A 27,132-nucleotide genomic window follows, 5' to 3' on the forward strand; every position below is an offset into this window, starting at 1 on the left:
AGAGAGAGTAGCCTGTGTAAAGGCCCCAAAACAGGTACCAACTTCATGGGTCTGAGGAACTGAGAAAAGACCATTGTGTCTAAAACGTACTTCGGTGAAGGCTAAAGTGATACAGGTCAGAAGGTCAGAGAGAAGCGTCAAATCACAGAGGGCCAAAGCATGATTTTGGACTTTTTATAGGTAAGAATCTGTTGAATTTGGAAAATGAGACTGTTAGAGTCTGGAATGATAGGATGAGTACCACACTAGAAAACAGGTGCTTTAAAAAAGGGTCATCTGTTTTTTTTGTTGTTTGTTTCTAACCTTTTGAAATAACCTAAGTTAAATATACAACATTACAATCTCAAATTATAATTTCCTTCAAATAGAATTGAGGATAATGTTAGTTTGATAGTCAAAGTTCAGCTGCAGTGCTGCCACTTGCTGTGATAGGGAGGCATCTATAATAAGAAGAGACTGACCTACATGCCCTTTAAGATTTCTTAGAGCTACATTAAATTTTTAATTTACCCCTTATTTCAATCACAACAGTGTTTTCAAACTCTAAAAAATTCCTTAACCCCCTTCATGCTGGACTGTACTATAATTACTAATTTAATTTTGCCTGCCCTACTCTATCCTAAACTACTCGAGAAAAAAAGACTCTCTTCCATAATTATCAATATTTGCTTTAAAATTTTAGCCTTTACAATACAGCTTACAAAGAATCTATTTTTGAACCTTGGTAGCTCTTAAAAAAAAAAAACACTATACCTATTTGTTTTGCAGCCTGTAATATGTCTTTTAGGTCTTCATTTACACTTTGTACTTCATTCTTCTCCAGATTTTCATCCAAAAATTTTACTATCTTCTTCCATGTCAGACCCAAACCTAAAATTTGTTCATGAAGTTTGGATCGTTTCATCTGAAACACACAGCATAATGTACAGAAGTATTGGTTAAAGTTTTTCTCAAAACCATTACTTATCACATATAGTTTGCATTACATTATACAATGTGCTATACCACCTGCAAAAACTCAAAATTGTATCTATTCATGTCCAAATTTACAGCTCCCAGCAGGAACCTTATTTAAATGTGATTAAAAATAACATTATTTGTTTAAAGAGTATTTCTAATAAAAGATTTTTTTATACATCTAATCACGAGGCATACCTATGGTGAAACTGCTTTCATACAGCCAAGTTCAAAGCAAACTGTCCAACATCCAGATAGCAAAACTGGTCATATCCCAAGTATCTCTTTCCAATTTTCTAACTGCTTGTTTTTAACATAGGTCAGATTATAGTCTACTTAAGAGTTTTGTATCATGCTTTTTGATGGAAGCCATTATACTTTAAAGAAAATTATTAAACAATGATAGGTTCAGTACATTCAGCCTTGCATTCCCATGACCCTAGAAGAAGCTACACAACCAGTAAATTCTTAACATCTATCTACACTCTTCTCTTGAGACTATAAATCTTTCCATTTTCAAGAACCAACTACAGAAAGCAACAAAAACTGCATTTCATAATTCTAGCCCTGATCAATGGATGAAAGTTCACAAAGCCCTCTGACCAGATGAAAAAATAGTTGGTCAAGTAGAAAACAGTAATTTTACTCTTGGTTATATTGAAACATTGCATAATACACCATTATATCTCCCTGCTGAAGCTTTCTAATTTAAAATGGGGCTACTTAATCTGGAGTTAGGGGAAGGAGAATAGGAGAAAGGTAAAGATGAAATAAGATTGGCCATAAATTCAATTAAGTTGTTATAATCGGGTAAGAGGTACATAAAGGTTCATCTATTCTCTCTACTTTTGTAAATACAGCATATTTTCTGAGATAAAAAAGTGAAATTGAACCAAAATGAGGCTCACTGTATCTGCCACTTCCCTTCTTCCAGGGGGAAAAAAAATGTATAAAAGCTTAGATGAATAAATGAAATGGCACGGAATATGCACGTAATCCTTAGCACTTCCTAAATTTTAAATGTTCTGTTATAACTCTGTGTTGGTTTCAAACTGTTATGTATGCCAGAAAAACACGTTCTTAAATGTGAACCATTCCTGTGGGCATGAACCCCTTGTTTTGATGAAGTTACTTCAATTAAGGCAAGAATCTAGCCCAATCAGGATGGGTCTTAATCCTGTTACCTGAGTCTCTCGTTTTTTTTTTTTTTTTTTCTTTTGCATGGGCAGGCACCAGGAATCGAACCCAGGTTTCAGGCATTGCAGGCGAGAATTCTGCCTGCTGAGCTGCCGTGGTCCGCCTCCAGAGTCTTTTTTACAAGCATTATGAAATACAGACAGATAGAGAAACCCAAAGAAGCAAGAAGATGAAATTCAACAGAACCTGGAAGAGATTTAAGAGGCCAAGAGAAACTACCATGTGCACTGCCATATAACAGAGGAGTCAAAGACCAAGCATCACCAGCAGCCAGCCCTAGAATGCCAGACTTAAAGAAGAAAGCATCATCTTGATGATACCTTGATTTGGACATTTTTCCGGCCTCAAACCATAAACAAATAAATTCCCATTTTTTAAGACAATCCATTTCATAGTATTTGCTTAAGCAACCTAGGAAACTAAATCAACCTCTAATACAAAGTAACTTATAAAGGATCTTTGGGGAGACAGGGAGAGGAAATTATTCAAGCTTAAGATGGCAATATAATTTACCTTTATAGTACATATCTTTATTTTAATTGCTATGAAAAAAACAAAGCAGTTATCATATAGAACGTTCAGTGTGTCTCATGTATAACAGAATTTTTTATCACCTTTGAGGAGAAAATCTCTCTCATCTAAAGACTGATACAAATCTTTTCTTCCTAACATCAATTCTTATTGAAGCTACTACTTTTAAAACAGCATAAACAAAGCTACAATAATCCAAACAGTGTGTGTTAGTTAGATTCAGTTGTCAACTTGGCCAGGTGACCTAGTTCTGTTGCTGCAGACACAAGCCAATGGTACGTGAACCTCATCTTTTGCCAATTAATCTGCAGTCAGCTAGGAGGCGTGTCTGCTGCAATGAGTGACGTTTGACTTAATTGGCTGGTGCTTAAATGAGAGAATGCAATGTAGCACAGCCTAGCAGCTCGGCATTACTCATCTCAGCACTAGCAGCTCAGCCCAGGCCTTTGGAGATGCAGAAAGAAGTCACCCTGGGGAAAGTTGTTCGAACCCAGAGGCCTGGAGAGAAGACCAGCAGAGACCATCTTGTGCCTTCCACGTAAGAAAGAACCTCAGTGGAAAGTAAGCTGCCTTTCCTCTGAAGAACCAACAAAATAAATCCCCTTTTATTAAAAGCCAATCCATCTCTGGTGTGTTGCATTCCGGCAGCTAGCAAACTAGAACACAGTGCGATACTGGCATAAGGACAGACATTCAATGGAATTGAATTCAGAGTTCAGAAATAAAGCTAGACATCTAAGGTCAAGTGATTTTGACAAAGATACCAAGTCCACTAAACGGGAAAAGAACAGCTTCTTCAACAAATGGTTCTGGGAAAATCACACAATATGAAAGAGAATGAAAAGTGGACTCATCTCATATCACACATAAAACTTAACTCAAAACAGATCAAAGATCCAAATATAAAGCTAGAACCATAAAATTCTTTGAAGAAACGGAGAAAAATCTTCAGGATTTTATTTGGCAAGGGATTCTTAGATGAGACACTACAAGCAAAAGCAACAAAAGAAAAAGGATAAATTGGACTTCACCAAAATTAAAAACTTTTATGCAAAAATCATGTTCAAGAAAGGTAAAAGGCAACTTCAGAATGGGAGAAAACAGGAGTAAATCATGTAACTGATAAGGGCTTAATAGCCACAGTATATAAAGAATTTCTACAACTCAACAACAAGAAGATAAACAATCCAATTAAAAAATGGGCAATGAACTTGAACAGACATTTCAAAAAATATATACAAAAGGCCAAACTACACAGTAAAGATGTTAAACATCATTAGCTGTTAGGGAAATACAAGTCAAAACCACAATGAGATAGCAGTTCACACCCAATAAGACAGCTATTATTAAAAACAATGAAAATAGTGTTTCTGAGGATACAGAAAAATGGGAACACTTGTACACTGCTGATGGGAGTGTAAAATGATGCAAACCATATGAAAACAGATTGGCGATTCCTCAGAAAGTTAAACAGAGAATGAGCATATGACCTGGTATTCCACTTCTAGATTCCTGGACAACAGGAACTTAAACAGGTGTATCAATGTTCATAACAGCATTATTCACAAAAAGCAAAAGTTAAAAGTAGCCCAAGTATACATCAAAAGATACATGGATTTTAAAAAGTAGTATGCAGTGAAATACCATTCAGCCATAAAAAAGGAATGAACTTCTGAAACATGCTACAATACGGATGAACACTGAAGATATCACATTGCATGAAATAAGCCAGACACAAAACATAAAATTATGTATAATTTCACTTATAAGGAACACCTAAAAAACCAAACACACAGACAGAAAGTAGATTGCAAGTAACCAGGGATTTAGGAGTAAGAAGGATTGGTGAATTACTACTTAATGGTACACAGTTTCTGTTTGGGGTAATAAAAACGTTTTGGTGTCGCGCAGCTCGGGCTCCAGTCTGGGACCTCATCTCTGTCCGGGGATGGCCCCCCATTTCTCAGACGGAGATATTGAGCCTTTTTGCGAAGCGCCGACTGGTTAAGAACTGTCGGTTCTTAACAACCCAAGTTCTACGCGCGTTGTGGCAGCGTTCCTCCAGGAGTGCCTGAAAAGAACAGGTACTAGGGGAGTAGAAATGATACAGAACAGCTCCTGGAGCCACAACAGAGATCAAAAAGACAGCATACCCCATCCTGGAACGACTGACTGGCTGGGAGACCCTCCCCGCGTTCGGACCCCCGGTCCGGCTGGCACTCTTCCAAGCCGCTTCAGCTGGCGAACCTCCCCCACGGTGAGAGTTTTCCAAAGTTTAAGAACTCACAGCACCTTTTACTGGTGGGAGCTGCAGACAAACGAGTGCCACGAGCGCCACCTACTGGGCAGGATAAGAAAAACAGAACCCAGAGATTTCACAGAAAAATCTTTCAACCTGTTGGGTCCAACACCCAGGGAAATCTGACTAAATGCCCAGACTCCAGCAGAAGATAACGGATCACGCTCAGAAGATTGAAAATATGGCCCAGTCGAAGGAACAAACCAATAGTTCAAATGAGATACAGGAGCTGAGACAACTAATGCTGAATATACAAACAGAAATGGAAACCCTCTTCAAAAACGAAATCGATAAATTGAGGGAGGACATGAAGAAGACATGGGATCAACAAAAAGAAGAAATAGAAAAACTGAAAAAACAAATCACAGAACTTATGGAGTGAAGGATAAAGCAGAAAAGATGGAAAAAACAATGGATACCTACGATGATAGATTTAAAGAGACAGAAGATAGAATTAGTGATTTGGAGGATGGAACATCTGAATTCCAAAAAGAAACAGAAACTATCAGGAAAAGAATGGAAAAATTTGAACAGGGTATCAGGGAACTCAAGAACAACATGAAGCGCACAAATATACGTGTTGTGAGTGTCCCAGAAGGAGAAGAGAAGGGGAAAGGAGGAGAAAAACTAATGGAAGAAATTAGCACTGAAAATTTCCCAACTCTTATGAAAGACCTAAAATTACAGATCCAAGAAGTGCAGCGCACCCCAAAGAGAATAGACCAAAATAGGCATTCTCCAAGACACTTACTAGTTAGAATGTCAGAGGTCAAAGAGAAAGAGAGGATCTTGAAAGCAGCAAGAGAAAAACAATTCATCACATACAACGGAAACCCAATAAGACTATATGTAGATTTCTCAACAAAAACCATGGAAGCTAGAAGACAGTGGGATGATATATTTAAATTACTAAAAGAGAAAAACTGTCAACCAAGACTTCTATATCCAGCAAAATTGTCCTTCAAAAATGAGGGAGAAATTAAAACATTCTCAGACAAAAGTCATTGAGAGAATTTGTGACCAAAGACCAGCTCTGCAAGAAATACTAAAGGGAGCACTAGACTCAGATACGAAAAGACAGAAGAGAGAGGTATGGAGAAGAGTGTAGAAAGAAGGAAAATCAGATATGATATATATAATGCAAAAGGCAAAATGGTAGAGGAAAATATTATCCAAACAGTAATAACACTAAATGTTAATGGACTGAATTCCCCAATCAAAAGACACAGACTGGCAGAATGGATTAAAAAACAGGATCCTTCTATATGCTGTCTACAGGAAACACATCTTAGACCCAAAGATAGACATAGGTTGAAAGCGAAAGGCTGGGAAAAGATATTTCATGCAAATAACAACCAGAAAATAGCAGGAGTGGCTATACTAATATCCAACAAGTTAGACTTCAAATGTAAAACAGTTAAAAGAGACAAAGAAGGACACTATATACTAATAAAAGGAACAATTAAACAAGAAGACATAACAATCATAAATATTTACGCACCAAACCAGAATGCCCCAAAATACGTGAGGAATACACTGCAAGCACTGAAAAGGGAAATATACTCATATACCATAATAGTTGGAGACTTCAATTCCCCGCTCTCATCAATGGACAGAACATCTAGACAGAGGATCAATAAAGAAATAGAGAATCTGAATATTACTATAAATGAGCTAGACTTAACAGACATTTATAGGACATTACATCCCACAACAGCAGGATACGCCTTTTTCTCAAGTGCTCATGGATCATTCTCAAAGATAGACCATATGCTGGGTCACAAAGCAACTCTTAACATATTTAAAAAGATTGAAATCATACACAACACTTTCTCGGATCATAAAGGAATGAAGTTGGAAATCAATAATAGGTGGAGTGCCAGAAAATTCACAAATACGTGGAGGCTCAACAACAAACTCTTAAACGAGTGGGTCAAAGAAGAAATTGCAAGAGAAATTAGTAAATACCTCGAGGCGAATGAAAATGAAAGCACAACATATCAAAACCTATGGGACGCAGCAAAGGCAGTGCTAAGAGGGAAATTTATTGCCCTAAATGCCTATATCAGAAAAGAAGAAAAGGCAAAAATGCAGGAATTAACTGTCCACTTGGAAGAACTGGAGAAAGAACAGTAAACTAATCCCAAAGCAAGCAAAAGGAAAGAAATAACAAAGATTAGAGCAGAAATAAATGAAATTGAAAACATGAAAACAATAGAGAAAATCAATAAGACCAGAAGTTGGTTCTATGAGAAAATCAATAAGATTGATGGGCCCTTAGCAAGACTGACAAAAAGAAGAAGAGAGAGGATGCAAATAAATAAGATCATAAATGGAAGAGGAGACATAACTACTGACCTCACAGAAATAAAGGAGGTAGTAACAGGATACTATGAACAACTTTACGCTAATAAATACAACAATTTAGATGAAATGGATGGGTTCCTGGAAAGACATGAACAACCAACTTTGACTCAAGAAGAAATAGATGACCTCACCAAACCAATCACAAGTAAAGAGATTGAATTAGTCATTCAAAAGCTCCCTAAAAAGAAAAGTCCAGGACCAGATCGCTTCACATGTGAATTCTATCAAACATTCCAGAAAGAATTAGTACCAACTCTCCTCAAACTCTTCAAAAAAATCGAAGTGGAGGGATAACTACCTAATTCATTCTATGAAGCCAACATCACCCTCATACCAAAACCAGGCAAAGATATTACAAAAAAAGAAAACTACAGACCAATCTCTCTAATGAATATAGATGCAAAAATCTTCAACAAAATTCTAGCAAATCGTATCCAACAACACATTAAAAGAATTATACATCATGACCAAGTAGGATTCAGCCCAGGTATGCAAGGATGGTTCAACATAAGAAAATCAATTAATGTAATACACCATATCAACAAATCAAAGCAGAAAAATCACATGATCATCTCAATTGATGCAGAGAAGGCATTTGACAAGATTCAACATCCTTTCCTGTTGAAAACACTTCAAAAGATAGGAATACAAGGGAACTTCCTTAAAATGATAGAGGGAATATATGAAAAACCCACAGCTAATATCATCCTCAATGGGGAAAAACTGAAAACATTCCCCCTAAGATCAGGAACAAGACAAGGATGTCCACTATCACCACTATTATTCAACATTGTGTTGGAGGTTCTAGCCAGAGCAATTAGACAAGAAAAAGAAATACAAGGCATCAAAATTGGAAAGGAAGAAGTAAAACTATCACTGTTTGCAGACGATATGATACTATACGTCAAAAACCCGGAAAAATCCACAACAAAACTACTAGAGCTAATAAATGAGTACAGCAAAGTAGCAGGTTACAAGATCAACATTCAAAAATCTGTAGCGTTTCTATACACTAGTAATGAACAAGCTGAGGGGGAAATCAAGAAACGAATCCCATTTACAATTGCAACTAAAAGAATAAAATACCTAGGAATAAATTTAACTAAAGAGACAAAAAAACTATATAAAGAAAACTACAAAAAACTGTTAAAAGAAATCACAGAAGACCTAAATAGATGGAAGGGCATACCGTGTTCATGGATTGGAAGACTAAATATAGTTAAGATGTCAATCCTACCTAAATTGATTTACAGATTCAATGCAATGCCAATAAAAATCCCAACAACTTATTTTTCAGAAATAGAAAAACCAGTAAGCAAATTTATCTGGAAGGGCAGGGTGCCCCGATGCTAAAAACATCTTGAGGAAAAAAAACGAAGCTAGAGGTCTCGCGCTGCCTGACTTTAAGGCATATTATGAAGCCACAGTGGTCAAAACAGCATGGTATTGGCATAAAGATAGATATATCGACCAATGGAATCGAATACAGTGCTCAGATATAGACCCTCTCATCTATGGACATTTGATCTTCGATAAGGCAGTCAAGCCAACTCACCTGGGACAGAACAGTCTCTTCAATAAATGGTGTCTAGAGAACTGGATGTCCATATGCAAAAGAATGAAAGAAGACCCATATCTCACACCCTATACAAAAGTTAACTCAAAATGGATCAAAGATCTAAACATTAGGTCTAAGACCATAAAACAGTTAGAGGAAAATGTTGGGAGATATCTTATGAAACTTACAACTGGAGGCGGTTTTATGGACCTTAAACCTAAAGCAAGAGCACTGAAGAAGGAAATAAATAAATGGGAGCTACTCAAAATTAAACACTTTTGTGCATAAAAGAACTTCATCAAGAAAGTAGAAAGACAGCCTACACAATGGGAGACAATATTTGGAAACGACATTATCAAATAAAGGTCTAGTATCCAGAATTCATAAAGAGATTGTTCAACTCAACAACAAAAAGACAGTCAACCCAATTACAAAATGGAAAAAAGACTTGAACAGACACCTACCAGACAGAAGAGGAAATACAAATGGCCAAAAGGCACATGAAGAGATGCTCAATATCCCTGGCCATTAGAGAAATGCAAATCAAAACCACAATGAGATATCATCTCAAACCCACCAGAATGGCCATTATCAACAAAACAGAAAATGACAAGTGCTGGAGAGGATGCGGAGAAAGAGGCACACTTATCCACTCTTGGTGGGAATGTCAAATGGCGCAACCACTGTGGAAGGCAGTTTGGCAGTTCCTCAAAAAGCTGAATATAGAATTGCCATACGACCCAGCAATACCATTGCTGGGAATTTACTCAAAGGAATTAAGGGCAAAAACTCAAACGGACATTTGCACACCAATGTTTATAGCAGCGTTATTTACAATTGCAAAGAGATGGAAACAGCCAAAATGTCCATCAACAGACGAGTGGCTAAACAAACTGTGGTATATACATATGATGGAATATTATAATATTAAGCTTTAAGACAGGATAAGCTTATGAAGCATGTAATAACATGGATGGACCTAGAGAACATTATGCTGAGTGAGTCTAGCCAAAAACTAAAGGACAAATACTGTATGGTCCCACTGATGTGAACCGACATTCAAGAATAAACTTGGAATATGTCATTGGTAACAGAGTCCAGCAGGAGTTAGAAACAGGGTAAGATAATGGGTAATTGGAGCTGAAGGGATACAGACTGTGCAACAGGACTAGATACAAAAACTCAAAAATGGACAGCACAATAATACCTAATTGTAAAGTAATCATGTTAAAACACTGAATGAAGCTGCATCTGAGCTATAGGTTTTTTTTTGTTTGTTTGTTTTTTACTATTATTATTACTTTTATTTTTTTCTCTATATTAACATTCTATATCTTTTTCTGTTGTGCTGCTAGTTCTTCTAAACCGATGCAAATGTACTAAGAAACGATGATCATGCATGTATGTGATGATGTTAAGAATTTCTGATTGCATATGTAGAATGGTATGATTTCTAAATGTTGGGTGAATTCCTTTTTTTCCGTTAATTAATAAAAAAAAAAAAGAAAAAAAAACGTTTTGGTACTGGATGGTGGTGATGGTAGCACAACATTGTCAATAATTAATATCAGTGAGTTGTACACCTGAAAGTGTATAAAATGGGAAGTTTTGTGTTGTATATATAGTATCACAATAAAAATAAAAGAGAAAATAAAATCTACATAAGGACTTTTATCAATAAAATTACAACCTACTGGAAATGAAATTATTCATTAGTGAACAATTAACGTAAACCTTGTTTGTTCAAAAATGTCAAGTAGCTAGTTCCTTTATATACTATTATATACTCATTCCTTCTTTCATATAGTTTCATAATAGGAAGCATGTTATTTATTTTTACATAGTTCAGCATTGTGATAGGTAATATCAAAGACGTTAAAAATACACAAAAAGTAGTATGAATATCTACTATTTTTTGCTCTTCAGTCTCTTGTCTATTTTATTTTATGTAGGATAGTTTATTCCCCGTATTTCCAGCCTATTATTTGTTTTTCATGAATTTCTTATTTTTTGCAACTGAATGGTACACTTTATTTTTTGGCATTTTAATTCAAATATAATAATTATAAAGCCTATGCTTGTATAGTAAGTTTCATAAACCAATTTAAAATTAAGATGAACAAGGAAAATATTTACAGATACAGATATCAGCATTTCTTGAATTCTAAATATGAAAAACTAACTTATATACCATTTGATTAGCTATAAAAACTGCATTCTCAAAATATCAAGTAGAAAGTTTTTAGAAACATCAACTTACTATGTAATGATCTACTATTGAACACTTTCAAGTGTTTGGTTTCAAGAAAATATAAAGATGCAAATGTTTTTACAATTAATATATGAAAATCTTACCTCTTTTGATATCACATTTAAAATCTAGTTTATACAATATTACTATAGCTACTTGTGCTTTCTTTCTAGCTCACACAGAGTATCTATTTCCATCCCCTGACTTTCAATCTGTTTGTATCCTTGGGTCTAAGGTAAGTCTCTTATGAGCAGCATATAGATCATACTATTTAATCCACTCTGTCAATCTGTGTCTTTTAATTAGTGAGTTTAGTCTATTAACATTCAAATTTACTACTGTAAAAGCAAGTCTTAGGTTTAGCATCTTATCCTATAGTTTTTATTTATCAGATCTATATATTTTTTCCGCTCTCTCACTTTTTATCCTTTAAGTTACCCTCGCTTCAATTCTGCACACTCCTCCAAACTCTTCTCTCTAGTCTTTTTTCAGTCAACAGAGTCACTTTAATATTTCTTATAGGGCAGGTCTCTTGTTGGCAGATTCTTACAGCCACTGTTTATCTGTGAAGACTTTAATCTCTCCATCAATTTTGCAGAACAAAATTGTAAGGATAAAGAGCTTGGCAGGATAAAAAATTCTTGGCTGGAAGTCTTTCTCATTCAGAATACTAAACATATCATACCATTGATTCCTCATCCCCATGGTGCCTCTTGAGTAGTCTGAACTCAGTTTTACATAGCTTTCCTTGTATGTAATAACTCTCTTTACTCTTGCGGCTTCTGTAACTTTTTGCTTCTCTTCAAGATTTGACATTCTGATAAGTATATGTCTTGGAGTAAGCCTATTTGGATTTATTCTATTTGGGATTTGTTCAGCTTATTTGATTTGGATAGTTATGTCTTTTATAAGGGTTGGGAAGTTTCCCCCATTATATCTTCAATTAGCTTTCCTATTTCTTTATGTGTCTCTTCTCTTTGGAACACCAATAAAATAATACTTATATTCGTCACTTCATGCTGTCCATCATTTCCCTGAAATCAAGGTACATTTTTCCCATCTTATTTGTCCTGTCTAGTAATTTGTTATTCTTTCTTCTGTCTCTTAAAATCTACTGTTGTAAGTCTCTAATACGTTTTTAATTTGGTCTACAGTATCTTTCTTCTCTGTGATATCTGATACTTTTCTATTTATTCTTTCAAATTCATTATGCTCCTCTAGTAACTTCTTGATATCCTTTATAACATTATGAATGACCTTAACTCGTTGTTCTAAATTCTGAGTCCCCTTGGATGACTCAATTTAGTCATCTGACTGAGCCATATCTGCCTCTTCTTCATGCTCCCCCAATGTCTTCTTAACATCTTTTACCTCATTCTAAACAAGCTTAAGGAGCCATTCCAAATTCTGTGTTCCCTTAGGTGATTTAATTTGGTCATTTGGCTGAGCCATATCTGCCTGGTCCTTCACATGTTTTATAATCTTCTGTTATGGACAGGGCCTTTCATTTTGCAGATTTACTTCCTTCCCACATCTACGATTTGGAATCAGGACTCCAGCCAGAGCCGCCAACCTCAGCATGCACGAAAATCCGGCAGCTCTGGGGCTGGAGAATAAGCAGCACACACCCCAACGGAGACTTCTCTGATGTGGCTGATGGATTTACTGCCCCCTACACTGCCCCTCAGGATGACACCAGGCTGCAGGAGCAGTCATCTCAGCTTCACCCACCCACAGCCAATTCAGAAATGTCTGGAGGCCAGTCAAGGCACTTAGCTTGGCCAGCTTCCTGGACCTCACCTTTCCATCTGCACACACTTGTGATCTTCAGGCCTCCATGGGGGTTGGGGGGATAGCAGCAACAAGACCCAAACAAGTTTCTTTTGCCTACTGAATATCGGACCAGCACACTCTATGTCCCTCTCTCTTTCCCAGGTAATGGTATACCCAGTCCTTATCAAAAACAAAACAAAACTAGGCACCCACAGCAGTGCATCACAAGAAAAAACATTTCTGTTATCTTCCAAGTTTGCCACAGGCACTCCCAGCTGTGGAGCCAGAAGGAAAATCATACCAAGTCAGCTACAGGGGCAGGAAGAGTCATGACCAAACATATTCATCCCATTCTGTTGATCTCAATTTTTCAGTTTGTCACCCAGGGCTTCCCTGTACAGAGTAGAAGAACCTCCATGATCATTCGCACCCTGGGACCACTGTCCCAGACATTTTTCTAATGTGCCTCTCGTTGCACAGAGATGGGATGACCTCAGCCTCACCTACTCTGCTACCTTATCAGAAATCCTCCTCCTTTTTTTTTTTTATTATTCATTTACCCATACACTAGATAAAGGGAGTGTCAATCACAAGGTTTTCACAATCACACACAGACAAGATGAAGGCTGTGTAGTTACACAATTATTATCAAAGATGAAGGCCACTGGATTATAGTTCAACAATTTCAACTATTTCCTTCTGGCTATTCTAATACACTAGAAGCTAAAAAGAAATATCTATAGAATGAGTCAGGAGTCATAATCATTTGCTAAATTCAGTTTAAATGTAACTTCTCAGTTACAACTCCTTCCTCTCATTTGATCATTCTCTCAATCTTCAGGGATATCTGGGTAATGACCATTCAAACTTCTCTGTGCCAAAGAAGTATCAACATTATGGGATAGAGGGATGAAACAGGCTGATGTTCTCAGGGAGACTGATACATCTGGGTTTCAGGGCTTATCTGGCATATGAGCCATCAAGAAGCTTTAAGCTTCCAAAAAAATAAACTAAATAGATAAAACTTCTATAGAGTCTTACACTTTCCAGGAACTTTACCAGGAACTTCTTTCTGGTTTTCAGGAATATTGTTGGTTGGGGTTTGTCATATTGTGGCAATCTGTAACACCTGGCTGAAGCTTGCACAAGAGTAACCTTCAGAATGACCTATCAACTCTACTCAAAATCTCTGTCACCGAAACTTTGTTTCATTTCTCTTCCCCCTTTTGGTCAAGAAAGCATTGTGAATCCCATATGACAGGGACAATCCCGGGGAGTCATGTTCCATAATGCCAAAGAGACTAATATCCCTGGGAGTTATGTAGGGGTGAAGGGAGTGAGTTTATTTGCAGGGTTCGGCTTAAAGAGGGAGGCTACATCTGAGCAATAAAGAGGTTCTCAGAGGGAGACAGTTATACATATAAGTAGCTGTAACTACACCATTAAAGAAATAAACTTCATAAGGGCAAGCCTCAAAATCAAGGGCTTGGCTTATTAAATTGGCAGTCCCTAACTGAGGAAGTATCAGGAATACTCCAGACGGTGAAGTTTAATAGGTCCACATTTTATCTCCAGTCCCTCAAGGGGCTTTGCAAATGCTTTTTTCTATTTTTTGCCCAAAATACTATGGAATGTATGAGGGTATTACAACAACCTGTATGGAATAACAAGATCTCATCCCCTATTCTAGATGCCATGTCTAAGAACCATTACAATGAACTTCACTGAACATCATGTACTCTTTAATCATTGACTGCCCGATCTCTGACCACCTTCTATTTCTTTATAACCTATGCTCTTAAATTTAATTCTTAAAGTTTGCTGATTACAGTTAGTTATATTAATGAGACCATGCAATATTCGTCCTTTTGTTTCTGGCATATTTGCTCATCATAATGTCCTCACAGTTCATTCACTGCATGCCTCACAACCTCAATGATTTCTGCAGCAAAACAGTATTCTATCATATGTATACACCACACTACTCCCTTCTGCTGATTGGCATATGTACCCCTGGGCCATCCTCATCCACTGGCAATCATAAATAATGTCACCGTAAACACCAGAATACAAATGTCTATCAGTGTTCAAGCTTTCAGTTCGTCTGAGTACAAACCAATTAACTGGATTACAGGATCATGACAACCCTATACTTAACATTCTGTGGAATCACCACACTTTCCTCCAAAGGGGGTGTACCACTCTATTTCCCTACCAACAGTAAGTATATCTCTCTCCTCACATCTTCTCCAGGACCTGTATCTCTCTGTCATTTAAACATTTCCCGACATTATACAATCCACCAGAAGTGTACAATCAATGGCTCCTGATATAATCACAACTATGCCTTAACCACAACAACTTATAAGAGAACATCTCTGTTTAGCCCACAAAGAAAGAAGATTTGATTTGCAAGGATTTTGTTGAAGATTTTTACATGTATATTCATTAAGGAGATTGGTCTGTAATTTTCTTTCCTTGTAGTATCTTTGTCTGGCTTTCATACTAAGATGATGTTGGCTTCATAGAATGAATTAGGTAGCCTTCCCTCTTTTTCAATGTTTAAAGAGTTTGAGCAGAATTGGTACAAATTACTTTTTGAATGTTTGGTAGAATTCACATGTGGAGCTATCAGGTCCTTGACTTTTTTTTTTGGAAGTTTCTGATGACTGATTTAATCTGTTTACTTGTGGTTGGTTTGTTGAGGTCTTCTATTTCTTCTCAAGTCAATGTTGGTTGTTCATGCATTTCTAGAAGTTGCCCATTTCATCTAAGTTGTCTAGTCTGTTAGTATACAGGGGCTCATAATATCCTCTCGTTATGTCCTTTATTTCTGCAGATTCACTAGTTGTGTACCTCTTCTGATTTCTGATTTGTTTATTTGCATCCTACCTCTTTTTTTTTCTTTCTCAGCCTAGTTAAGACTCCATCAATTTTATTTTCTCAGAGAACTAACTTCTAGTGTTGTTGATTCTCTCTATTATTTTCATGTTCTCAATTTCATTTATTTCTGTTCTAATCATCATTTCTTTCCTTCTGTTTGCTTTGCAGTTAGTTTGCTGTCCTTTCTCTAGTTCCTCTGGGTGAGCAGGTAAGCCATGCTTTTCGCTCTTTTTCTTTCTTAATATAGGCATTTTGGGCAATAAATTTCCTTCTCAGCACTACCTTTGCTACATCCCATAACTTCTGATATACTGAGTTCTCATTTTCATTTATCTCAAGATATTTATTGATTTCTCTTATAGTTTCTTCCTTGACTCATGGCTGTTAATAGTGTGTTGTTTAGCCTTCATATATTTGTGAATTTTCTGGTCTTCTGTCTGCTATTGACTCCCAACTTCATTCTAATATATGAGAAAGTGTTTTGTATAATTTCAATGTTTTAAAATTTATTGAGACCTGCTTTGTGACCCAACTTGGTAGTCTGTCCTGGAGAATGAGCCATGAGCACTTGAGAAAAATCCTGCTGTTGTGGGGTGCAATTTTCTATATACGTTGTCAAGTCTAGCTCATTTATCATATTATTCAAGATTTGTTTCCTTGTTGATATTCTCTGTAGACAGTCTATTTATTGATGAGAATGGTATATTGAAGTCTCCAACTATTATTGTAGTCCTACTCCTGCAACCCTTTTCTTGGGGAAGACAGGCCCTTTAGGGAACTCTCTCTTCTACCTGATTAGATACGTTGTCTTTCATTTACCTTTACTACCCAACCTTTCCTGGGGCAGGGCTGAAAGGGGAGAATGTCTGCTGCTTTCTTTAGTCAGCTACTTAAAAAGGAAAGAAAAGGGGAAAAAAAAATCTGTTTGCAGAACCGATCCCCCGATAACCCAGGTTTGCCAATCAAGAATCCGAGTTGGCCCCAGGATGAGCTGGGACCTGACGTCATGCAAATAAGAAAGTCTTCTTGACCAAAAGAGGAAGACAGAAATGACACAAAGTAAAGTCTCAGTGGTTGAGAGATTCCAAACAGAGACCACAGGTTATCCTGGAGGTTATTCTTATGCATTATATAAATAATCCTTTTTAATTTATGGTGTATTGGAGTGGCTAGAGGGAAGTACCTGAAACCTGAACTGTGTTCCAGTAACCTTGATTCTTAAAAAAGACTGTATAGGGCGGACCATGGTGGCTCAGCAGGCAGAATTCTCACCTGCCATGTCAGGGATCCGGGTTCAATTTCCAGTGTCTATCCATGTGGAAAAAAAAGAAGAAAAGACTGCACAACTATATAGCTTTTACAATGTGACTGTGTGTGAAAATCTTGTGTCTGATGCTCCTTTTATCCAGGTTATGAACAGGTGAGTTAAAAAAAATATATGGATAAAAAATAAATAAATAATAGGGGGAGATACAAGGGTGAAAACTGGGTAGAATGAAATACTGTGGGTCAATGAGAGGGAGGGGTAAGGGTTACAGGATGTCTGAGTTCTTTATTTTCTTTTCCTAGAGTAATGTAAATGTTTTAAAAATAATCATGATCAAGAATACACAACTATAGTTTCATATTGTGAGCCGCTGATTGTATGATGTGATTGGACTGTATGCATGTGGATATTTCTCAATAAAAATATTAAAAAAAAAAAAAAAGAAAGGAAGAAAAAAAAATGAACGGGAGTTGGTAATTGGTACTACGTGTTCCTCTTCTTGGGACACAGCCCTTTTCCAGTATTCTGAGCTCAGCTAACTCCAGTAGCCTCTTTTCTTTCTTTCTTTTTTTTTTTCTTAGTCCCACCTCCTTCCTACTGGGGATGGGGCTGATAGGGGGGTTATTTCTTGTTTGCACTGTAAATTTATCTGTGCTCAGAGACAGATACAGCAGTTCAAATTTGTTAATCAAATCTGAAAACTGGAGCATGGTTGAGCTCCCCTTCTCTTCCTCCTAGTAAAGAGGTCTTCTGATTCCCAAAAGGGAGTGCATGCATTTGAAGCTGTTTTGTATTCCAGAAAAGCAATGTTCTTTTAATCCAATCTTGTGGGGGCAGACCTGTTGTTGGGTGGAGCCTCTTGATTAGGTTGTTTCCAGGAAGATGTGAACCCACCCATTCAAGATGGGTCTTAATCTTTTTCTGGAGCTCTTTATGAAGGAGAACTCAGAACCAATACAAGGAGCAGAGATGAAACCAAGTGATAGACATCTGAAATTGTAGAAGAATTCAGAAAGAGCCATCTAAACGCAGAAGTTGGGAGAGGACAGCAGATGTAACCAGGTGTTCCACGTGACAGACAAACCCCAGACGTGATCAGCCTTTCTTCAAAGTCAAGGCACCTTTCTCTGGATGCCTTAAACTGGATGTTTACACAGCCTTAGAATTGTAAATGTGTAACCTAATAAATCCCCTTTGATAAAGCCAATTCATTTCTGGTATCTTATATTCCAGCAGTGTCAGCAATCTGAAAGGAGAGGGTCCAAGTTAGCCTGCTATGCCAGTGAGAGAGGGGCACCAGCCTTCACAGCATGAAAGTATTTATTTATAGTTCTGTGCTGTGATTTATATGCTTCGGCCCTTTCAAATTCTTCCCAGTTGGTGTACAATGTGCGTCTGGTCTCAGAAGTCCTCCAAACAGTTATTCCAGATAGTTCCTTGGCTATTTACTAGCTGCCCTAGAGGAAAACTAAATCCCAGATCTCCCTATGCCACCATCTTGACCTTCCTCTCATGTATTTTTAAGAGTAGATATATACTGTAAAATTGCATTTAGCAATAAAATACAGCGTTTTAAAAATTTTTTTTTAAATAAACTCATTATAATATATGGATGCATCCTTACATTTACCAATTGATCAGAAACGTTTCTGAGCATATCAGGGACATTCTTAAGAATCTTTCCTCTAAATATGTTATACCCACATATTCAGAATTTTTTTGAAAGACTTGATACTATATAATTTTACATTTTCTATAATGACACTGCATTTATAACTAAAAAAAATTTTCTCTGCCTCTATAACACTTGTAAAAACAAATATTCCACTCAGACAAAATTCTTTATTAAACCATATACCCTAATTCGTGCTTCAGAAAATGTAGTTATTGAACCTATGCAGAAATCAGACGATAGACGTTCCTCCAAAAGACAAACTCTTGTATTCTAAACTGATAACCATTTTGTCCTAATGAGAACTAGCCAGAATTGTAGCATGGATCAATTAGTATTATTGTTTTAGTTTGTTAAAGCTGCTGGAATGCAAAATACCAGAAACAAAACGGCTTTTAAAAAAGGGAAATTATTAAGTTGTAAGTTTACAGTTCTAAGCCTATAAAAATGTCCAAACTAAGGCATCATGGGAAAGACACCTTGATTCAAGAAAGGATGATGGGTCCAGAACACTTCTTTCAGCTGGAAAGGCATGTGGCAACATTTGCTAGCTTTCTCTTGTTTCAAGGCTTCTTCTCCGGAGGCATTTTCCTTCTGCACCTCCAGAGGTTTCTGGCTGTGTGGGCTCTATCAGCACCCAAGCTTTTTTCAAAATGGTTCCCTCCTAAAGGGCTCCAGTAAGCAACCTCACCTTTAACGGTGGAGACATCTCCATGGAAACCATCTAATCAAAAGTTACAACTCACAACTGGGTGGGTCATATGTTCACTGAAACAATCAAAAAGATCCCACCCAGCAATACTGAATAAGGATTAAAGAGCATGGCTTTTCTAGGGTATGTGACAGTTTCAAACCCACACTATCATTATTAAAATTGACTCATGTAACAAAACTTCTCCACTCCATAATTACTACTAAAGTAGGAGTCATTATTTACTATAAAAGACAAAATACTGGTTACAGTTCATGTAAGTTTTAGTAAGTAACAAAAAGTTATTTATGAAGTTTTACTCATAAAATGGCTATTAAAATAATAACAGTATATTTTAAGCCTTAAATATCTCTGTTATAATTATAAGAGCAGGACAGATGCTAATTACAAGAGCAGCTACTGAGTCCAAGAGATTAGTATTCATACTTTTCACACTGTGGTATAGACACTGTTTCTGCTCATGTGACAGAAAACCAGAGCTCTAAAAACTTAGATGATAAAGAGGTAAATTACTGAATCAAACTGCATAAGTAATTGTAGCAGACCTTAGCAACAAAAAAGTTAACAATCATGTAGGATTCAATATCAGTATCATATCAATTCAATATCATAGTTCTGACACAGTCAATTACAGTCAATATTTGTGCTGGTTGAAATTACCCCAGAAAAGCCATATTCTAATTCAATCTTGTGGGGGCAGACCTACTGTTGTGTGGGACCTTTTGATTCAGTCGCTTTATGGAGATGTTTTCCCACCCATTCAAGGTGTGTCTTAATCCACATACTAGAATTCTTTAAGAAGAAGACATTTTGGAGAAAGCACAGCTGCTTGGAGAGCCAAAACAGAGAGCAGACAGATGAAACAAACTGACAGACATTTGGAGATGCTAAGGTAAGAGATGAAACTCAGAGCCTGCCCCCAGAGGGCCAAGTGAGGACCCATAGATGCATAGAGAGAAAGCCAACGGAAACAAGCCAAGAGCCTTTTGAAGCCAGAAGACAGGAGTGAAGGGCAGCAGAAGTTGTCATGTGCCTTCCCAGCTGACAGAGAAACCTTCAACATCATCAGCCTTTATTCAAAGTTAAGGTATTTTTCTCTGGATGTCTTAATTCAGACATGTTCATGTCCTTAGGAATGTAAATTAGTAACTTACTAAATCCCCTTCAAAAAAGCCAATCTATTTCTAGTATACTGCATTCCAGAAGCTTTAGTGAATCAAAACAGTATTCCATAGGAAAATCAGTATATCCATTCCCCTTCTTAGTACAATACCAAATAAGATAAAACTTGTCTTTTAAGCACACAGAACTGAGAAAAAGTACATCAACTATTGGCCCATATTCTATGTTTATAAGTTTTCATGAGAAAAACGTACCTTTAAGTCAGTCACTTCTTCATGATAATCATCTTGTTTGGTGACATTTGAAAAGGAGCGCAAGGCTCCTGTGAGACGAGGTAAAGCCATCTATTATTCAGTCAGTGATTCATAGAAGGAGAAACCTGAAACTGAAATAGAACAAGATGATATTTATCTTTTGGGGGAAGGGAGGGAAGTAATCAAACTCAATAAACTGAACCACACAAGAAAAAAAAGAAACCAGTCAGTTAAACAGCAACTGCTACCAATGTTAAAAAAAGTTCTCTTGACACACTTTCTCCCCGTGTAGTTTTTTTTAATAACATATCTGTTATGGTTAGTGAAAGGAAGAAAAGTCCTTTCTGGAATGCTATTATCATATTCCCTTAAAATGAGTTCTTCACAATTCCTAAATACAGGCCCCAAATACTGTACTAGTACTGCCAAAAACATCAGGAGACAGGTGAATGCATATGCCCATCTTTTTCCCATTTTTGTTTCTCACTAATAAGTTCTCCCCTACAAAGTTTCCTCCTTACACAGTCACTATTTTTTTTAAACATTTTATATTGTGACATAAAACATATATACAAAAAAGCAATAAATTCCAAAGTACATTGCAACAAGCAGTTATAGAACAGATTTCAGAGTTTGGTATGGGTTATAGTTCCACAGTTATTTTTCCTTCTAGCTGCTCCAAGATATTGGAGACTAAAACAAATATCAATATACTGTTTCAGCAGTCATACTTGTGTTAAATCTTGTCTTCTCTGTTATAACTTCGTCTTCTCCTCTGATTCTTCTTCCAATCTTTAGGGGAAGTTGGGCTATAGTGATTCTAACTTTCATTGGAAAGGGGTGTTGATAATATTGCATAGAGGAAGGAACTAGCTGATGTTCTTGGAGAGGCTGGCCCCTCTGGGTTTCAGGACTCAACTGGCCTAGGAGCCCACCTGGGCTGTAGGTTTCTGGAAAGCAATGTCAGTACATTAAACCTTTGTAGAATCTCAGATAGAACTCTAGATGTTCTTTAGGATTAACAGGAATGGTTGTGATTGCAGTCTGGCAAACTGAGTCACTTTCTATTAAAACACAAAATCCTAATTCTCTTTATTGCATCAATTAATATTTGACATTTTCTTGTTTATTTACATATTTATGTGCTGTCTAAGCAAACAAAAAGTAAGCTTCTTACAAAAAAAAATCTTTACTTCACTGCTCTACCCTTACAAAGACAGCAGTGCTAAAATATTTTGGCCACTCACCAATTATCTGTGAAATTAATAAAAGGAAGAAAATGAAGAAAAGGAGATAATGGTCATAGGGAGAATGCAGAATTAAAAAGAAAAACTGTAACAGCTGGTTGGGGGAGAATATTCAGCGAAACAAAGAAGGCAGGTGGCGTCCTCTAATCCCCTTCTTAATAGGTTGACAACTGAACAACTAACCTCCAGGCAAATAGACTAATATTCACCATGATGGAGAGTTTATGGAATAGTCTTAAAGGGTTTACATGTTTAAGATAGCTTATTGCAACAAATCTACTATCTATAGATTTATAAAAACATAGCTCTCTGGAGAATATCACATCAGCTTATACAAATCTCTAGGGTTTGGGTTCTAAACTGGGAGCAATTGTAAAGCCCAGAGAACTTAGACAATACCTGGAGACATTTGGGGTTATTACAACTTGTAGGGAGGAGAAGGTACAACTATTGGCTCTGGTAGTACTGCTAAATGTCCTACAATGCACAGGACAGCCTCTCCACAAAAAGAATTACCTGGCCAATAATGTCAATAGCGCTAAGCTTAACAAACCCAACTCTAGAGTAGAAACTAGAGATGTTTTATAATGTACACACTACCCACATAGTGAAACAACCCACAAACCTCAACTGAGAGAGATCACTAATTAATTTAGGTGAAAAAAATGTGTGTCTGATTCAAGAGAGAAAGAACTGAGGTGTCATAAGGGATGTCTCAGGCCTCTCCCTGCTTTTGCAGTTTCTCTTGATTGCTTGTATCCCTGAGAATATTACACACTTGGAAAAATCTCTGATTAGTCTCTTCAGTTAGACATAAAATATGTCTGATATGCTTAAAATGAATGATGGATTTAAAAATAATGAACAACGAAATAAAATTTAAAATAACCAGGATGATTTGAAAAAATAGTATTTTAAAATAAAAATATGTAATTACTAAATTTAAAAATAATCAATGGGTAGGCTAAATAAATTAGATAAAGACATTAGTAATGAACTAGAAGAGACCTAAAGAAATAATCCAGTATGTTGAAAGGACAAAGTACTTTTATAACTCTTTTACTTACTTATAGATATCTACTGTTGATTCTGTTTCTCTAGAGAACCCTAATAGAGATGCTAAGTTTCTATCCATAGCAACCAACAAATGTACCACATTAATGCAAGATGTTACTAGTAGGGAGGTATATGGGAACTCTGATTTATGAATGATTTTTCCATAAAGTACTTATCTAATAAAAAAAATCAAATTAAGTCAATTGAAAAATTAAATAAATAAAAATTAAGTTAGTAACTTCTCGGACATTATAAATTGACCAAATAAAAAAATAGCGAGAATTCTATTATGCTACCATATTGTATTAATATATTCTTTTTAATCCTTCTCAAAGAATGTATTACATGATCATTATTTAACATACTGTTCTCATTTACTTGTTTCAGTATTTATAATATGATTTATAATAATCGAATCATAAAAACAGGGTACTCCTTTCCCCTCTGTGTTAGATCTGTCATAAATGCATCCTGAAAAAAGTAGGCCAGGTCAGCATAAGAATGTCCTCTCTCTGTCTTATTCTAAGTCGAACAGTCACTTACTTATTAGATTCCATCATCTTCTACTCACAGCTTTCTAAACGGAAAAATGTTTGAAAGGATCAGGTTCTATTTCTATAATTCTCTCTCATATTCTCACTTGTAAGCCATAAATTCCAATGAAGCTTCTTAGCAACAAATTATATACAACACAATAGAATAGGCTAATTGTTATCCATAAATGACATTTCCTGCCTTTTAGTAATGTAATTATTGAAACATCACACTTCACAAAGTATCAAAATATTAGGAACATATTTCAAGAATTCACTATGATGTTTTTTAAATTATAGGATGTGGTTTTAACAAAACTTTAAATAGTAATGCACTCATTTATTTCTCTAAATATTACCAGTTAACATTTTATCATTAACATGACATTTGATGACTTTTTAATGAATATGACATATGCAGATGTTGAACAATGTTCTTCAACATTTAAAAAAAAAAAAGTCCATAAAGTATTTTGGTAGCTTGGAGCTATGCACCCAGACAAAATATGTTTTAATCTTAATCCATTCCTGTAGGTATGAACACATTGTAAGTAGGACCTTTTGAAGATGTTACTTTTAATTAAGGTGTGACCAAATGAATGAGATAAATCTTAATTCTATTCCAGGAGGCCTTATAAAGAAAGTCACTGGGAAAAAGGTACAGGGAAAGAAAGCAGAAGACAAATGAATCCAGAAGAGAAAGGAGGAGACAGTTCATTGTCTTGTGACAGGAAGGCAAAGGACCCAAGGATCAGAGGCAGTCACCCCAGAACACCACCGTCATCAAGGAGAAAGTATAGCCTTGCTGATGCCTAATTTTGGACTTCTAACCTAAAACCGTGAGCCAATAAATAGCTGTTGTTAAGCCAATCCACTGTTTTTATTTGTATTAGCAGCTGGAGAAAAAGACAAGAATAGAACAAAAATAATTTGATCACTAAGTGCTTGAAGCTGTTTTCTAATCCTAAAACTACTTATTTTACAATTATCTGTACTGCCTAAAGTCAGTAAATGATCGATCGTATCTAAGTATCCTTTTACATAAGTGAACTTTAAATGGTTGAAGACACCTTTCACGTCTTTTCTTCACCAAGCTACGCAGTCTTATTACTTTCCATTAATCCCCCTCATTTTATAACTTGTTTTAAATCCTGTCATGCAGACACAGATAGAAACAAACATGGTGTTCTAGTTTGCTAGCTGCCGGAATGCAATACACCAGAAACAATGGCTTTTAAAAAGGCAAATTTAATAAGTCGCTAGTTTACAGTTCTAAGGATGAGAAAATGTCCCAATTAAAACAAGTCTATAGAAATGTCCAATCTAAGGCACCCAGGGAAAGATACCTTGGTTGAAGAAGGCTGATGAACTTCAGGGTTTCTCTATTAAGTGAGAAGGTACATGGTAAACACAGTCAGGGTTTTTCTGTCATCTGGAATGGCACATGGGGAACACAGCATCATCTACTATCTTTCTCTCCTGGTTTCCTGTTTCATGAAGCTCCCCGGGAGGCATTTTCTTTCTTCATCTTCCAAATTCACTGGCTGGTGGACTCTGCTTCATGGTGCTGTGGCATTCTCTGCTCTCTCTAAATCTCCTCATTCTCCAAAATGTTTCCTCTTTTATAGGATTCTGGTAAACTAATCAAGACCCACCCAAACGGGTGGAGACAAGTCTCCACCTAATCCAGCTTAACAACCACTCTTGATTGAGTCACACCTCCAAGGAGATGACATAATTAGTTTCAAACATAAGAGTACTGAATAGGGATTGAAAGAAATGGCTGCCTTTACAAACTATGATTAACAGTAAAACATGGCTTTTCTAGGGTACACACGTCCTTTCAAAACAGTACACATGGGAATTATATAAACCAGCTACAAGGTAGCAGACTGGAGGAGAGGGAAAGAAGTGAGGAGAGAAAGAACTTCAGCTATATTTTTTTAAGGAGAAAGATCTGAAGCAAAATGAACACTTGCTACATCTGTGTGGTACATTACTGTTTACTACATCAGTTTATGAAATTTCCCCTATCCTTGAAATATCCCATAATTTAAAATTTGAATTAAGTTTTAAATGAACACAGACAATAATAGAGACAATGGTTGTAAGTATCAAACTGAATGCCTGGCAAACTGTAGACTTTCAATAAACGATAGTTTTCTTGCTTCCTTCTAACAAAGTTACCACACTTCTCCATTTGCAATTTTCTAACATCTCTCACGTTCTCTGATTCCTAAAAGAAAAACCTGAAAAACTATCTAAGAATTCTCAGGCTTCCGGGAGACTGATAAATTGAACTCCTTGATCATGCAATTGCTCTTTTAATAATCCTGTCCATAAAGCGCTTTAATCCATTTTACCCAAACTGGTTCAGCTATTTTCAATCCACAGTCCATTTTCCATTCTCCTCAGCAAATAAAAAGGAAGCAGATTAAGTATTTAAATCTATTTTCTCTTTTTCTTTTTTTTTTTTTTTTTTAACATGGGCAGGCACCGGGAATCGAACCTGGGTCCTCAGGCATGGCAGGCAAGTGTTCTTGCCTGCGGAGCCACCGTGGCCCACCCCATTTTCTCTTTTTCAAACATTTTAGAACTTGTCCCATGGAACAGATGATGAATGTAACTTAAAAATTGTTTTTGCTAATCTTAGTGTTAATTTAAGGGCATGCATCCCAGGTATTATAAATCCTATTTCCTTCTATTTGTTCTTAGCTGTGTGCTCTCTCCATTTTTTAGTTTATATTCTTTTAAAATATCCAAGCACAGCAACACCAGTTTCTTGAGAAATCTCCCCCCTTCTTGATCATCACAATTACATGTGACTACATCATCAGCATTACTTTTCAAGATACCCAAACTGACCCTCTACCTTTGCGCTTAGACTACCAGACTAAGAATCATACAAATTTTTCTTTTAAACTAGCTGCCAGAATTAACAAACAAAAACACAGGATGCAGAGTTAAATTTGAATTTCAGAGAAATAGCAAGCAGTATTTTCATATAATATGTACCAAAATTTCACAGGACATTCATGTACCAGAATATGATTTATTGTTCTATAAAATTCAAATTTAACCGTGCATCTATATTTTAACTACAACCCTACTCTGAACATTTAAAACTGTCTTCCCTCACCCAACAAAGATCTACTGACAACTACTGCGCCTTTTTAAGTCTAGGGTAATAGTGCATAAGGGGTCTCCAAATTTTTTAAATAGATACCAATCGTTGTGTACCCCAGAAAAGGCATGTTCTTTTTCCTAGTCCAATTTTGTGGGGAAAGACTTGTTTGGATAGGATCTTTCTGATTAAGTTGTTTCCGTGGAGATGTGACCCATCCAATTGTGAGTGGGACCTTTTAATTAGGTGGTTTCCATGGAGACGTATCTTCACCCATTCAAGGTGGGTCTTAATCCGCTTACTAGGATTCCTTAAGAGGATTCTTCCAT

The 27,132-nt window shown here is 36.4% G+C and overlaps 1 protein-coding gene across 3 annotated transcripts in view; it reads right to left on the minus strand.

Annotated features, from left to right (window-relative positions):
* Positions 1–27,132, minus strand: part of ASCC3 (activating signal cointegrator 1 complex subunit 3) — a 439,851-nt gene that overhangs the window by 408,147 nt on the left and 4,572 nt on the right. For all 3 annotated transcript variants that reach the window (XM_077162486.1, XM_077162490.1, XM_077162489.1), the window contains exons 2-3: positions 20,844–20,974; positions 754–904 (exon numbers count right to left, since the gene is read on the minus strand). In XM_077162486.1, the coding sequence (XP_077018601.1) occupies positions 754–904; positions 20,844–20,933 (241 nt within the window). In that variant the 5' untranslated portion in view covers positions 20,934–20,974. The remainder of the gene's footprint in view (positions 1–753; positions 905–20,843; positions 20,975–27,132) is intronic.

This window comes from Tamandua tetradactyla, chromosome 5 (assembly GCF_023851605.1).
Source record: "Tamandua tetradactyla isolate mTamTet1 chromosome 5, mTamTet1.pri, whole genome shotgun sequence".
NCBI lineage: Eukaryota > Metazoa > Chordata > Mammalia > Pilosa > Myrmecophagidae > Tamandua > Tamandua tetradactyla.